The sequence below is a fragment of the Malus domestica genome, chromosome 15 (genome assembly GCF_042453785.1).
Source record: "Malus domestica chromosome 15, GDT2T_hap1".
NCBI classification, from domain to species: domain Eukaryota; kingdom Viridiplantae; phylum Streptophyta; class Magnoliopsida; order Rosales; family Rosaceae; genus Malus; species Malus domestica.
Window position 1 is genome coordinate 32,993,134 of NC_091675.1, and position 16,168 is coordinate 33,009,301.

At 37.3% G+C, this 16,168-nt stretch overlaps 2 protein-coding genes and 1 long non-coding RNA gene across 4 annotated transcripts; 2 read left to right on the forward strand and 1 right to left on the reverse strand.

The window, feature by feature from the left end:
• The first annotated feature begins 2,978 nt into the window (after nt 1–2,978).
• LOC103444820 (ABC transporter G family member 1-like) lies at nt 2,979–7,688 on the forward strand. Its single transcript, XM_008383763.4, has 8 exons — nt 2,979–3,577; nt 5,141–5,220; nt 5,359–5,823; nt 5,909–5,995; nt 6,163–6,288; nt 6,401–6,592; nt 6,690–6,776; nt 6,874–7,688. Exons 1-8 carry the CDS (start codon nt 3,067–3,069, stop codon nt 7,546–7,548), a joined length of 2,223 nt encoding a protein of 740 aa, XP_008381985.3. The 5' UTR covers nt 2,979–3,066; the 3' UTR covers nt 7,549–7,688.
• A 1,761-nt stretch (nt 7,689–9,449) lies between these two features.
• LOC139192430 (uncharacterized) lies at nt 9,450–10,649 on the reverse strand. Its single transcript, XR_011576601.1, has 2 exons — nt 10,016–10,649; nt 9,450–9,847 (listed from the first exon to the last, which is right to left on the reverse strand). It is a non-coding gene; the product is annotated as an uncharacterized lncRNA (long non-coding RNA).
• Nucleotides 10,650–10,997: 348 nt separating this feature from the next.
• On the forward strand, nt 10,998–15,778 carry LOC103444822 (polyadenylate-binding protein 2). 2 transcript variants are annotated; one of them, XM_008383764.4, is made up of 6 exons: nt 10,998–11,384; nt 11,481–11,583; nt 11,968–12,038; nt 14,993–15,184; nt 15,276–15,400; nt 15,492–15,778. In XM_008383764.4, the coding sequence occupies exons 1-6, from the start codon at nt 11,091–11,093 to the stop codon at nt 15,538–15,540; spliced, it is 834 nt and encodes a 277-aa protein (XP_008381986.2). In that variant the 5' UTR covers nt 10,998–11,090; the 3' UTR covers nt 15,541–15,778. The 2 variants fall into 2 exon arrangements, with proteins under 2 accessions (XP_008381986.2, XP_008381987.3); XM_008383765.3 differs by lacking the exons at nt 10,998–11,384; nt 11,481–11,583; nt 11,968–12,038 and adding an exon at nt 13,775–14,319.
• Nucleotides 15,779–16,168: the final 390 nt, after the last annotated feature.

A 16,168-nucleotide genomic window follows, 5' to 3' on the forward strand; every position in this document is an offset into this window, starting at 1 on the left:
AAGGGCATCAGCTTTTTCATTAATCAGAAAGGTATATCCCAGCCTTGAAAAATCATCTATGAAATTAATGAAATACTTGTTTCCACATATTGTCTTAACTGGAAAAGGACCACAGATATCAGTGTGTATGATTTCAAGTGACCCCTGGCTCCTTTTGGCATCTGTTTTTCTAAAATTGGTCATTTTACCCTTTAGGCAGTCAACACATTCAGTTGCAGTAGAAAGATCTAATTTTGGAATCAAGTCAGTTTTTGACAGCTTAATTATCCTTTCTTTAGAGATGTGTCCTAGTCTTTTGTGCCATAAAATGTATGAAGTATCCTGACCTATCATTCTCTTAGTACTAATGCTGAAAATCGTGTGATTGAGTGCCTTAACAGTGCAATTTAGATTCCATAAATTATCAGACAAAAGGGCAGTCCCTAAAATAGTGTTAGGACAGTTTTTCTTGAAAATTTTGAGGCACTCATCATCACCAAGAAAAGAAAAACCATCTTTTACAATTTTAGAGGCAGAAATTAAGTTTCTTTTCATCTTAGGCACATATAGCACATCTTTCAACTCTAAAACATAACCAGAACATAAGACTAATTTCACTATCCCAACTGACTCTACTGCAACTTTAGTTCCTTCCCCAACAAAAACATTATATGTAGCATTTCCAAATTCCTTTTGTTTTTGAAAACCATTTAAAGAATTAGTTATATGCACTGAGCATCCGGTATCAAACCACCAAGAATCAACAGGTACTTCACAAAGATTTGATTCAATACAGACAAGTACTTGTTCCTTTTCTTTGCTCTTTACATAATCTTTGAAAATTTCACAGTTAACTTTTAAATGGCCCTTAGTTTTGCACCAAAAACATTTTAATTTAGACACATCTTTAGGTTTAGCTTTAAACTTGATAGATTTTCTAGGGGAGTCAACTACTTTAGCAGAATTACTGAACTTATTAGAAGTTTTAAAAGGCTTAGAACTCTTACCAGAACCAGAAAAGCTTCTGTTGTTGAACTGCTTTTTGTCATTTATAGTTTGCACAAAGTTGATGTCCTCAACTTCTTTGCCTCTTTCTTGTTTTTGACGAGTTTCTTCTTGCACACACTGTGCAATCAACTGATCAATATCCCAGTTTTTGTCTTGAGTATTGTAGGAGATCTTCAACTGACTATATTTACTGGGAAGTGCTTGAAGAATCATGAATACTAACTGCTTTTCACCTATGTTTATGTCCATTGCATTGAGTCTTTCTGCTACCTTATTAGCCCTTGTCCATCTCTCAAAATCTGCCTTTTCAGCCCTTGTGCTCTGATCATTGACCACGGGTTTGGGATTCTCGATTGCTATATCAAACTCGTTTAGAGTCAACAGCAAACTGATTTCCCTTCTCCACTTCTTGTAATTTCCCCCACCAGTAAGAATTGGGATGTTAGCCAAATTTAGAGTCTTCATTGATATTGCAGACACTGTAGAACACAATGAAATCACAGAAGAACGTTTAGAGTTCCAGATTTCATCTCACAGTCCTTTGTACATCATATCATCAAAACCTTTTATCCATATATATAATCTTAACAATGAAGAATTGATAAGCACATATAGAATAAAAGATTTTTCCTTTTAAGAACACAGTTTTAGCAGATCTTTATCAAATGAACAGTTCTTCATAAAACTTTCTGCATAAAACAAGTGAAATCTGCAGAGGTTCTTATCGAAGAACTCCCTTCCATAGATGGTTAGAGAAAAACGCATAAACATAGGACTAATCAGCATAAATAAGCATATTTTTATGCTCACTATTCGAATCATGCTGTAGAACATAATGAAATTCAAGATAAGATTGATTAAAAAAACAAATTTCAATTCAATGTTCAGGAGACATACCCGTTTGTTCTATGAGCATCAACACCCAGTAGCGGAAGCAATTAATATAAATTGTGGATACTCAACAACAATTCATATAACCCAGTTTTTCAAACCCCGAAATCGAAATCGATAGATGTCGTATAACCCAGTTTTTCAAACCCCGAAATCGAAATCGATAGATGTCGATTTGTATTCCCAATTCGGAAGAGAAGATAGTTTATTAGTTCTTAACGGTCAAGTATTAATCATCATATTTTAATCAAAACGCACCGTTTCTTCTTTTCCTAATTTTAACTACCAGAACCTGTTTCGAAGTCTGAAGACCGGAATTTTATTTTGGATTCAATCAATTTTATCGATTGAATTTAAGAACATGAATCTATGGCTCTGATACCACATGTAAACCAAAATCTAACTGCAAGATTCAGTTACTTAAACTACAACCAAGTAGACACAAAACATCAATCCAAATAAAACCTAATTATACTAACCTGTAGAACTCCCGTTTGATGCAGTCATGGTGGATCTCGATCAACCTGTGAGAGCACAGCAATTCTTCTTCTCTCTGTCAGGGTATTTATCACTCAAACTAAAAATAGGGCTTAGTTCCAAAAGAGCACACCCCTGTAAGAGAAGAGATTGCCATATATATATATATATATATATATATATGTACACACATATCCTTCTCATATTAGAATATGGATTCCCTATTAAAATCCTTATGGAAAACTACTTAAGCCTTCCTAATTCAAATCAGTTTTTCCCTGCAATAGAGTCCTCTACTGCCAAGAACTGAATTCCATCTTCTTAGAGGCTTTCTTATTCGGATTGGACTCAAACAACTAATATCGGATCATCTTATCTCATGTTCACATTCTTACACGTACATGTATGTAATCCTAAAGGAGTGACACGTGTTAACGACAAATGTATGTAAAGGAGACGGGCATTAGCATTCAAGTGCATTGAACATGTACTGTTTATCCAATAAAATTCATGCATTTTTAAGGATGGTGCAGCATGTCAGCAACCCCACCTCCAAACATTAATTTAATTATTTTATTTACCCAATTGAACAAGTTGGCTAGGATTTCATTAATATATTTGAACTTGTAAGGTTTAAATAACTTTAAATACGACCAGTTGGATATATCTTAGTGCAAAAACCTGCAACGACCTTAACATCCATCAATTGCCATGGAGTTGAATTCTTCGGCTAAAAGTAGTGTTCCAAGATGGACACCAAGTCCAAGCCCAACAAGAACATTATTGTCATCAGATGATGATCATATGCAAAGGCAACAAACCAGAGATTCTGCAGAAGAAGATGAGGATGGTGGGAACATATCATTGTCCTGCTCCAGCATGGACAGAATTTTCCCGTTCCGCATTGAGTTTAAAGGCGGTTTGGCTTCGAACTCCGGCATGGACGTTCGTGAAGCTCCGCCTCTGAGACTGGAATCCGTTGCAAAGCTGAGTTGCGGAAATGATCATCAAAGTAGTGGTGATGGTGTTGATGTCGAAATCGGGTCGAAAAGGAAGGGAGTTTCTTTGACATGGAAGGACCTGTGGGTTGGTGTAGCTGATGGGAAAAATGGGCAAAGAATGATCTTGCAGGAGGTTACAGGGTATGCTCAACCTGGTGAGATGTTGGCTATCATGGGTCCTTCTGGCTCTGGCAAATCTACCCTTTTGGATGCTTTGGCAGGTAACTCTCAACTATGTATAATTCTTTTGGAGATTGGCTGAAATGATGAAAATACAAATCTCAGAAGAAGAAATGACCATTTGTTAGATCTTGTCAAGTTATCGTTAATATTTAATGGATTATGTCACTAATATTTGATCCATATATTATTGGATGTTTATCATTTCAACATTTGAAAGGGTAAAATCTTCATTTCAGCCTATTTTTCAATATATTTTTTTTATGAAAAACTGACCAACTTTATATAACAGATCATAAAACAAATTTAAAAAATTCATTTATTTCTTTGATTTCATATATTCTTTCTTGTTTGTCATGTGTAACTGTGTAAAAAGGCTTCTAATTTTAGGGGTAAGGGCAAGTTGAAATTGTTGGAGAATATGATTCTATATCGATCATATATAAAATAATATATAATTAATATATGAGAGTTTTCATTTTAATATCACCGACATCATTTGTTGATGAAACCTAATATTTAATATTGTAATAGTAGGTGGTGAAGTTGGGAACCTGACAAAATATAGATTTTGTTTTGGTGTCTTTTTGCTACTGGATACACTTCCTCCAAATCTCTTTCGTTTCTCCAATTTTGGTCTGCAATGAAATTCAATTAGTCACTGCTCTAAAATCTGGAAGAGAGAGAGATGTCTGGAGCATGAACGCAGGGAGGAGAGAGAGCGGAAGGGGGCTTAAAAGCATGGATTTCTTTGTCTTTTCATTTTCTAAAAGTTTCTATTTCGGCACAACCATTTTGAAAGCCACTTATATCTTTTTATTTCGGAACAACCTGTTTGAAATCCGTCTAAAACGGCTAATTTCCCATAAAAAAGGAGCAGCCATTCTGCTACGTGAAAATTCTGATAAAGTCAGAGCTCCAATTAAGATCTATAATCAAGGTTATAAAAGATGTTAGGCGCTACTCGGGCAGCATGTTGAGGTTTAGCGCCTAGGCGGCTAAGCAAGGTCTAGGCGGTGTCTAGGCGGACTAGACGGATTTAATTAAATCTATTATATTTCGTGTAAAAAAATGTATGTTTATACTTAAAATACATATAATTTCATCATAAAATACAAAATAGAATGACATATATATTATGAGGTGTGCTATCCACACACCCCTTTTTACTTCTCCCACACCCCTTGTTAATTTCTGTCATTTGATCTTCTTTAATTTATCCGATCCGACGACCGAAAATTAAAAGGGTGTGAGAGAAGTAAAAAGGGGTGTGTGAATATCACACCCCTATATTATTAGCTATTGGAACATAATGAAAACATGAGAACAAGCATATAATGTGTGTTCATTTAAGTATTTAATAAGTCTATTACAATTTATTGGAAAAAAAATAAAATGCAAAATAAAAGTTATCTATTTCTATCTAAGTGAATTGCAACCTAGGCGGATGCCTAGGCGGGTCTGGGCGCACTAGGCAAGTGCCTAGGAGGGCGCCTCAATAGGTTTAGGTGCTCTTTCTTAATTTTCAAACGTCTAGGCATTAATTAGGAAGGTGGCTAGCCGCCTAGCGCCGTAGGGATTTTTAAAACGTTTAAATATTGCAGGAAGGCTAAGTTCAAACACACAGCAGACCGGGGAGATCTTAATCAATGGCCGTAAAGAAACACTTGCTTTCGGAACATCGGTAAGAAAAATGAACATATATGAAGATGTACAATCTCATCACTCACATATATAATGCATCACTTCCTCATTTTAATGTCATAATTCCTATTTATTTTAGGAAATAATAGTTCCTACGTTTGATTTCTCGATGATATAGGCGTACGTGACTCAAGACGACACTCTAATGACAACATTAACAGTAAGGGAAGCTGTATATTACTCAGCGCAGCTGCAACTGCCCGACTCCATGTCCCAAGCAGAAAAGAAGGAAAGAGCGGAGATGACGATAAGGGAGATGGGGTTGCAAGACTCCATGGACACAAGAATTGGAGGTTGGAGCATAAAAGGACTTAGCGGTGGCCAGAAAAGAAGAGTTAGCATTTGCATTGAAATCTTGACTCGCCCGAAGCTTCTCTTCCTTGATGAGCCTACCAGTGGCCTAGACAGTGCAGCGTCTTACCACGTCATGAACCGCATTGTTAAGCTAGCTCACCGTGATGGAAGGACAGTTATTGCATCGATTCATCAACCTAGCAGTGAGGTTTTCGATCTTTTCCAAAATCTTTGCCTACTCTCCTCTAGTAGGACAGTCTACTTTGGCCTTGCTTCAATGGCAGAACAAGTAAGCTTTGAACTCTCATCAGCATAAACTTGTTTACTTCTTACATACGAGCGATTAAGCAATAGTACTAATCCGAATGGTGCAGTTTTTTGCTTCAAATGGATTCCCATGCCCGACTCTGAGAAACCCATCAGATCACTACCTTAGAACTATCAACAAGGATTTTGATGTTGTAAGTCTTCTTAGAACAATCTCCTCGCTATATTTCAACTTTTTGATACCCCGAAAAAAAAAAAATTAAATAAATAAATCTTGATAGGAAAACTAATTAGATATCTTCATATGATAAAAATATGGAAACTCCAACTACGAAAACTTACCTGGAGCCTTTGATATTAGGATATCGAACAAGGGCTTGGGGGCAAAACAAGCACAGAAGAAGCGATTAATATTCTCATACAATCATACAAGTATTCAAATATTAACAAGCAAGTTCAGCTGCAGGTAGCTAGTATTTCCCAACAGGTAAACCATCTGTCACTCAATTAAAGTATTATGAGCTGATCGAAAGCATAGAAACGAAAAAAGAAAAGAGGTTAGCGAATACTACTTAATGCGCTTTTCTTTTGTATTGTAGAAAGGTGGAACTCTAGAGAAGGGAAGTCAAGCCAGCTTCGTAACCCAATGCCTTGTTCTCACAAGGAGATCGTTTGTGAACATGTATCGCGATCTTGGCTACTACTGGCTTCGCCTTGCAATTTACATTGCCTTGTGTTTATGCGTAGGCACTATCTTTTACGACATTGGCTCCACTTTTGGCTCCATACAGGTAATTCACTGAAGATATCACCGATATATTTCTCTACTGTGATGCAAAACATTAGCCAATACTAATTTAATAGCTCCAAAAATGACCGAATTTTCAGGCGAGAGGTTCGATGCTTATGTTTGTTGGAGCATTCTTGACTTTCATGGCAATAGGTGGATTCCCTTCTTTTGTAGAAGACATGAAGGTTTGTCAGTTTGCTGGATCGTTCCTTATTTTGTGAGCATTGCATCTAATAAGCATTATTGATGATCTGACCGCCTTTTATTTGTCTCACGAACCAGATCTTCGGGCGAGAGAGATTGAACGGGCACTATGGTGTTTCGGCATTTGTTGTTGGAAACACATTTTCCTCCATTCCATACTTGCTCATCATCTCTTTAATTCCCGGAGCTATAGCCTACTACCTTGTCGGTCTTCAAAAGAGCTTTGATCACTTTGCCTATTTTGCATTGCTACTCTTTGTGACCATGATGTTGGTCGAGAGCCTAATGATGATTGTCGCAAGCGTTGTGCCAGATTTCCTCATGGGAATTATTACCGGTGCTGGAATTCAAGGAGTAATGATGCTGAACGGAGGTTTCTTCCGACTACCCAATGACCTCCCTAAGCCCTTCTGGAGATATCCAATGTACTACATTGCATTCCACAAGTACGCAAATGAAGGATTCTACAAAAATGAGTTTGAAGGACTGACATTCCCAAACAATCAAGCAGAAGGATATTCAACCATTAACGGTGAAGAAATTTTACGTAGCGTTTGGCAAGTGCAGATGGGATACTCCAAGTGGGTCGATCTTGCCATTTTGTTTGGAATGGTAATAGTTTACAGGCTCATGTTTCTGGGAATCATAAAGTTCACAGAAAAGGTTGTACCAATCATCAAAGCTCTCATAGTTGCTACTCCGAAGCACTCGAAACAGATCACAGAAAATCCACCCCCCATACCCTCAGATTAAGCAAACTTGTAGTGTGTTTTTGTTAATTTGTAGCACTAAATAGAACATTGTTTGAATGTATTATCTATGTACGTGTATTCCAGCTATGGTTGAACGGACTTTACCAGAAAGAAAATATACGAAATTTATTTTACAAAGTATATATATGGAGGAGTTGGAATCCCGTCAATTCCCCTCCACTCCCCTCCCCTCCTCTCTCACATTCTTTCTTTAAAAAAGTCAATACAAGATGTGAACATGACGTTAACATGGATTAATCGTGACCGTTGTTGAAATTTTAAGTGGTATTTCAAAACACAATCTCATCTTAAAGTACCCTTGTTGTTTATATTTGTTTTAATTCAAAATTAAATTTGATTCTTTTATTTAATTTAAGGGTTAATCTCAGTTTACTACCCTGAAGTTTCATAATTTTGGGAGTCTTTCATCATCTATTAAGTTTGCTGTTAAATCAGGCATTAACTAGTGACGCGACGCTCACGTGGACAGTGACTAGACGCCACATGTCATAGGGCCCACATAAATATAAAAATTTTAATTTTTTTTTGAAACAAAAAAAAAAAGAAAAGTTTATGGGCTGTTCCCCACCTCAACCCCAGACCTGCATCTTCGAACCCAAACACCACCAGACTCCTCCTCCGCAACGACGGAAACTTAATTTACGGCAAATGGGAGAGCTTCGCCTTCCCCGCTGCATCGTGTTGCCGAACCAGATCATGACCGGAGCTAATTTCACCCTCTTTTCTCCAAGAACGGCAAGTTCAGCGTCGTCAACGCGAGTAATTTAGGCTTCAACGACACTGACGTCTATTAGAGTCTCAGCAACGCTTTCCAGTCTCTGGACTCCGAAGGCAAAGTGCAGCAGGAAAACGGCGAGTCGTTTATCGCCTCCGATTTCGGCCTAAATCGATCTCGAAAACTGATGATCAACGACGACGGGAATTTCAGAATTTACAGCTTCGATCCCAGTCTGCGGCAATGGAACATCATCTGGCAAGCCGGGTACGAATTGTGCAAAGTCCACGGCATGTGCGGGCCGAACGCCATCTGCGTCAGCGACGGTTCGAGCTCCTCTTACTGCATGTGCCCGTCGAGATTTAGAGGATCCGGTTACATGCTCTCTAACATCATTCGTAACATTGTCGTCATTCAAATGCATGTTCCCCTTCTTGACTTGCCCCGAGCTTTCTCTACCACATCAACATCATTGTTTTCAAATTGTTGAAACAAAGTATCATTCCTTGATTGCATTCTAATGAAACTGTGCACAACACAACATGCAACAGGAATGCATCTTTACTTCCTAATTGGATAATTTGGCATCAGCTTATGATTGTTAATGTTAAAGTATAATATTAAAGTATATGCTAAAGTATAATGTTAATGTTAATGCCATTAGATAAAAAAAGAGAATAGTAAAAAGAAAGCAGCAACAAAGAAAGGGATTTGAGAAGGAAAAAGACCACACACAAAAGAAAAAAAGAGGACATGGAGGAGATGTTCATACCGATGAGCACCAGTAGTACTACTACTCCTAGCCCTGAAAATACCAGAAATATTGAAATCACCACCTCCACTTTCCCAACATGGAAACTTTACGAAAACTCTTTTTATAAGTATCGAAAACTCCATCAAAATCCACCCCTCCAACAACAAACGGATCTATAGTTTTCCGGTTATAATAAAAAGTTACATCCTATTTGTAGGTAAGTAGATGCTATTTGTACCAGAGAATCCAATGTATCTAATGAATAAAAACAAGATATTCACAAAGGCTCCTATTGAAATTTGTCAAGTTCGGTTAGATGGGAAGTGCTTTTACCACTGCACTCATCCCGTCTTTCCAGCCTTTTACCACATATTTACCATGTCAACATAAAAAAGGATCTGAACCCATCAGCTAATTCATGCCATCTCTCGATTCAAGATAGCAAAAATCCACCTTAAACAAATGATTTTCAAGCTCTTAGCCATCTAATAAACAAACCTCACTTCCAAAAACTCCTCAAAAGTTGAGTTTGATTGGAAAAACGGATACAAATTATGACCATCAGACTAACAAAGAATGGATTTTTAATACACTTTTCATGTAAATTAATCACAACCAGATCGTGGTCCCCAATCCTTATCTGAAACTAACTAGGTAAAATGCGAGTGATGAACAATCAAAGCATTAAAGCATGGGTTTTTTTTTCTAAATATATATATATATATATATCAAAGCTTGTATTTGTTCTTCCTGGAACCGAAATCGATCAACTTGGATTACGATTTGCAATGCCACACTGTCTATGCTCCGCTGCCCGGTTAGGTTAATATATATACACAGTACATAAATGAATCACACTAATTGGACAGATAAACTCAATTTCTCACAACCCAACACATAAAACACATAAATCCAACTTTCTGATCATTTTCTCCATTCCGAGGAACCAAACAAAACAGTAAGAGAAAGACCCATTACCTTGATTGTTCCTGACAGTGAAGAGAATGGCCAAATCTGGTCCCCAATCAAGCACTCAGAGATTCGAAGCTTAAAGCTATTTGCCGGAACCTTCACCCTACTGGCCGGAATCTCTTGGTCGTTCGTGATATGGATTGAACTAGATGCCTGATCATATGCCAATCAGTGACGAGCTATTGTTTTTTTCTTGGTAAGTCGCATCATAGAAAAGTAAGAAGCAAGTCACCGTTGCAAGATCTTCGGCAAAAGCTTAATATCGCTCCATGGTGCAACCACTTGTGAACTCACTTGGTTGAGGTACTTATTGAAATATTTGCATGTACCCCCATCTTGAGCCAGCAAGACTGTTTTGTGATAATCAAGTTGCCTTACACATTGCAGCGAACCCAATATATCATGAGCAGACCAAACACGTAGAATTGGCAAGTGAGTTCAAAAGGGATAGGGCAAGACCAATCATGTGCAAACAGGAAATCAAATAGCTGACATGTTTACAAAGCTGCTAAGAGCACCTGTTTTCTACTCACATCTTAGCAAGTTGGGTGTTATTGTCATCCACACTCCATTTTGAGGGGAGTGTTAAAGGAAATAAAATAGTCAACGATTTGATATGATTTAGAGTGCTTGAAGGAGCAAAAATCTTTCTTGGAGTGGTTGTAGGAGATGACTGTAACTAGCATAAGATTAGCATCAGTTTGCCTAGAATAGCTTCACATGCTCTTGTATAATTGAATTTCTTACACCTTCATACAGTTTCAACAATGCAATACAAATATATTCACATAACAATTTCATCGAAGGTGGCGGAGAGTGAGCGACTGAGCGGTTGAGATAGGGTCTTGGAAGATTTGCCCTGGTGTTTATGGACCGGGAAGAAGCTATTTGATAACCATTTCGTTTACATATTTTAATTTTAATTTTAATTTTTTTGTAAACTGAAAACTAATTAGGTATTCTTTTTAATAAAGTTTTCGAATAATATACATTTGTGTAATTTATCCACCAGACCCGTTATGTATTTTACTAACTATGGTAATTGCTTAAAATTAAAAATTAAAAACGAAATGATTATCGAATGATTTCAATTTTGGGTTTCCAATGGAAAATTCCAAAAAAATGCAAAATAGATCTGGCAAAACGACCCCGTATAACTAGTGTAGCTTCCAAATATAATCCAATGGCAAATATAAGACGCGGACGAGTATATACCTTCGTAAAAAAGAATTCAGAGGTCGCAGAAAGAGCAATGGAGGAAGAGGAGCATGAGGTGTACGGAGCAGAGATCCCAGACGAAGGAGAATTGGACGGCGACATGGACGCTCATCACGCCGACGTTGACATGTCCACCGCGGACGTCGCCGCCGTAAAGGTACTCATTAAATCCCTAGAATTCAATTTGTTTCAACAACCAAATCGTAAAACACAATTGTCAAATTAATTCGGTGGATTTGATTTTGTATTGTAGGAGCTGGACGAGATGAAGAAGCGGTTGAAGGAGATGGAGGAGGAAGCTGCTGCTCTTCGCGAGATGCAGGCCAAGGTTGAGAAGGAAATGGGCGCTGTTCAAGGTTCCCCTCTCTCTCTCTCCTGAAAAAGTAATTAATTTTTTGGTTCTTGAATCCTGTGGTTACTGAAACTGAAAAAGGGAGGTTTTTGGAATATATGGTTTGTGAAATGCTGTATTTGACCATGTTCTATTGAATGTTTATAGAAAATCTGTAGTGCATATCATGAAATTTGAAAAATATAGCACAAGGGTTTAATTATGCGCTGCGCTAAGTGTTTTTTTGAAGTGTGTTATGTTATCAGCGTTTTGATAATTACACTCTTATTGTCCTGTGGAGTTTAACATTTTTATGTTTGTTTTTTCGTGTGACTTGCAAGGAATTTTGGTTTAACTTCTTTTGAGTAACATGCTCATTTACCTATGTGTCGTTATTGGTTCCACATAGATCCTGCAATTGCCGCTGCTTCTCAAGCAAACAGAGAAGAGGTGGACGCACGTTCGGTTTTTGTTGGCAATGTAAGTACCAGAATGTTGAAATCTCTTACTCTTTCTGAAGCGTTTGCATTCTGTGCATTTAAGCTTAGATCTGTCTACTTGTCTAGTCCTAATGGCTATGTTGCCCTGCGTTCGGCATTTTCTGACCTATGTCGACAGCGCACTCATACTTCTGACACTCGGCTGTTTATAGAGAAATCCTCCAGTTTGTCATGTTATCTTTGTGTGAAGTTGCATAGTGCAAGTAAACATGTGGTTTTGGCAAGTCCACTACTAGATTTTATATATCAATTTAGTTTTTCAGTATCAAAATGAAGAGGATATTCTTTATGATTTGACCAGATTTTTGGTATCTCTATCTAGTGTTAGTAATGTTGATAGGCCATTGATATCTGCATTTTTGTTTAACCTTTGTATGGTAGTAGTGTTGATATTTATTAAAATGCACTCATAGAATTAAATTAGGGAGCTGCTAATTGAACTTCAAAAAGTCATCATGCACTGCTCTGTCAAGTAAAATATAAAGAATGGGGGAGTGCAGGATGGCTATTTTGGAGTGCTAATAGGGATTCCCTTAATTTTATTATCACCTCTGGATATGAAAGGATTTAAAGGAAATAGTTACTTAAATAATGCTTGTTTTTTATCATAAAATAACTTTTATATCAATCAGGATATGAGAATGTTTTGTGTTGGGACTCATACATCGCTGTACAATCTAAAGGTACCCTCACAGTACAGTCTATCTAGAATTTGGAAATACTTTAGCCGTAATGTCATATGAATATATTAGGTCAAGATTTTTCAAAACTCTCTAGATCTGTAATTCAATAATCTACATATCAATGTGTGCTTAAGCGCTGCCCAATCTATATTTGATTCTAGTTTTGTTAAAACCCAAGAAATAACAAAACCCACAACCTAACAGTCTGTATGAACTTGTGCTTTATGCATTAGTTGATCAACACGCCATGGCTTAACATTATTTATGCGCTTCTTTATATTTACATTTACCTAGTCCTCAATGAAAGCATGCATAATTTTTCACAAGATATATGGTTTTAAAAAGGAAAAAGCTTTGCACCAATGTATGAAGAATGGGAAGAGATATTTGAAGGATGATGGAACTGTAAAAGAGAATAAAGACAGAAGGAGAAAGAGGGGCAAGTGGGGTGAACTCAATTCTTTTTTGTTTTCAATCACAAGGGTAAATTCAATTCTTCGTTATCAAACCAATGGACCAAAAACGTACTACAAGACAACCCATATATAGGCAATCGGTAGTTGGAAAACTTGAAATAACAAGGATAACAAACTACTGTAATAGCTTAATAATTTATGGTCATAACTGCTATTGCTTCACATCCATAATGTTTCATTTCTTAAGTAGGTTCTTTTCTAATTTGTTAGTTTTGTAGACTTTTACCACTTCTGCGATCTATAAGATTTCACTTCAAAACATCAGATATTGCTATGTCTTTGTTATTTTATATTTCAACCCGTAATCATGTATCATGACGGTTCTCTGAATTTTGCTAGTCCTTTCATTTTTTTTTTTGTTATTGTCTATTGTGTTTTTCTTTTCCCTTTGTCATCTTCTTTAATTTTTACTTTGGAACATAAAAGAGAAAGTAAGGGGTTAACCTCCTCAATTGTACTACTCACTGAAGTTATCTTTCTATTGTACTCTTATGTGGATGTGGATGATGCCCAACTTCAGAGTCATGGTTTGACCTTATGTCGTAAAATGATCGCAGGGTCATTGTTTTTCATCAAGTTCTGTGTGGACATGTTACACTGTAGTTTGTGGGTGGCTCAGAGTATTCTGATGTAGAATTAGGCTGTCATTTTAGGGACACGTTGAATTAAAAAAAAAAAAAAAAAAAAAAAAAAGAAGAAGAAAAAAGAATTACAAAAGTTGAAAATGGGAGGAAGAAAATATCAAATAAAAAAAGAAATAAAGAAAAATTTGGAAAAGGTGAAGAAAAAAGCATGAAAAGAAAAAGAAGAAAGAATTAGAAAAAAGAAAAGTGCATTTGGAAAATTACAACAGTTAGTTGTAGGGGATATGATGTATTGAGGAGGAAAGAAGGGGTGAAATTTGCTGAAGATATTCCAAGTGAAGGCTGGGGCACGCGGTAGGATGTGAATTTAGATGCTGGATCTTCAGTGTACAAGAGGCCAGCAACTCTGTTTTGAAGAGCAAAGGAAAGTCGTGTATTCAATTCTAGTTGTAGAGCTTCTCTGCTGCTGGAATGGTGTTGGTTGGTGGCTCAGGAATATGTGTCCATGTACTTATGTGGTGAGGGGTACATGATTCTGCTTCTCTATATTGATTGAGATAGATTTTCTTATCTGTCGACTACATTCACCCAAATTTTTGAGTGTGATTTTCTTCTTCTCGTAATATTTTTATAAATTCTGTTTACCTTAGAAATTTTTTTCACTTGCTTGTGTGCCTCACCCATGGTCCTATGTTATAATTTTAGTGGAGAGTGTTACAGGATAGCAGCTTTCTGTGTTACATTGATAAGACTTATCCATGACTTTTCTTCATCTCGTGCAAAATTTTGTTGGAAGTAGTAATTGAAATAATACCGAGACTGTAGGATGCAGAAAGCTCCGTCTTCTCAAGTTACCAGGCTTACAGGGACTAAACATTCGTTGGAATGTTGGATGGGGATTATGTTTTTATGTGCCATGCATAATAAAATTTGACATGGAATTCTTCTTTGCCTAAAAAAGTTCTTTGTTAATTCAGCTAAGTACTGCAGAAAGCGCTTTTGGTATTTAGAATGCCCTGACGCTTTTAAAAAAACTTTCAAACACACTCAGTTGTTCTCAAGGCCAAAGTATCAGCTGAGCTTTTTTGGTTCTTTTTTGGTCTTGAGGGCACTTCCATGTGTTGTCGTGCGTGTTGTGTCTTTGGCTGACTCAGCTTTGTCTTCAAAAACTGGATAAATCATGTTTTGTAGGTTGATTATGCATGCACACCTGAAGAAGTGCAGCAGCATTTCCAATCATGTGGTACAGTCAATAGAGTGACTATACTGACAGATAAGTTTGGCCAACCAAAGGGTTTCGCTTATGTGGAATTTGTGGAAACCGAAGCTGTTCAAGAGGCTCTCGGCCTAAACGAGTCTGAGTTGCACGGCCGGCAATTGAAGGTAACTCGTCAGAAAGCTGGGCATGGATGTTCTTATCCATTATTTTTGTTATCGCATTTATTCATTTTCTTCTTAATATATATGTCTATAGGTTTTGCCTAAAAGGACGAATGTTCCTGGTATGAAGCAATACCGGCCAAGACGCTTCAATCCTTACATGGGTTACCGCTTCAGGAGGCCATATGTACCTCCTTACTTCTCGCCCTATGGATATGGGTATGTTCCTTCCAGTGCTCATACTCTATTTATAATCAAAATGAAGGTGCCTGATGTATCTTGCTTTCTTTTCCCTTTCTTCCATCTGCAGGAAGGTTCCAAGGTTCAGAAGGCCAGCTCGATACATGCCGTATTACTAGAAGATTGGTTGCATCTTGGACTAGCGTATTCATCTGGCTGAAAGGATTCGTCATCTAATACAAGGCCTGTCGTTTCATATTGTAGTTGAGTTTTAGTTTTGACCTGGTAGCTCTATCGATGTGCCCTTATTGCTAAAGTGCACTTTGAACTGTATGACTAGAACGCCTATGTTGCGGTTGAGGGTTATGCACGTGTGCCTTATGAAGTAGCTAATAAAAGTTTCTTATTGGCCAATAATGCAATGCATGGTCTATAATTTCTTCCATCGATGTTGGCAACATCTTTCGTATGCCTCAAAAATGGTGTTTTCAAGGGTAGCATTACTAGAGATATACTAGGATTGGCTTAGTCGTTCACATGCGCATCGGTCGGTAGGTCTCATTCGTTCACACGCATGTGGGCGACTGAACCTAGCACTCAATGGGATTCCAGTGAGAGCATTTAGTTGTGAGCCTAGTAGTGCGTTTGTGTCGAGTGGTGTGTGTGTGGTGTATGTGTTATTCGTGGCTTTGTACATTCAAGTCATATATACTCATCGTGTCCTTCACTCCAACTTTCCTTTTCCTTTGTTAGATGTAGGACCCCGCCTAAACCTTAAGATTGGTGGAGTTTTGTCAACAAAAGAAG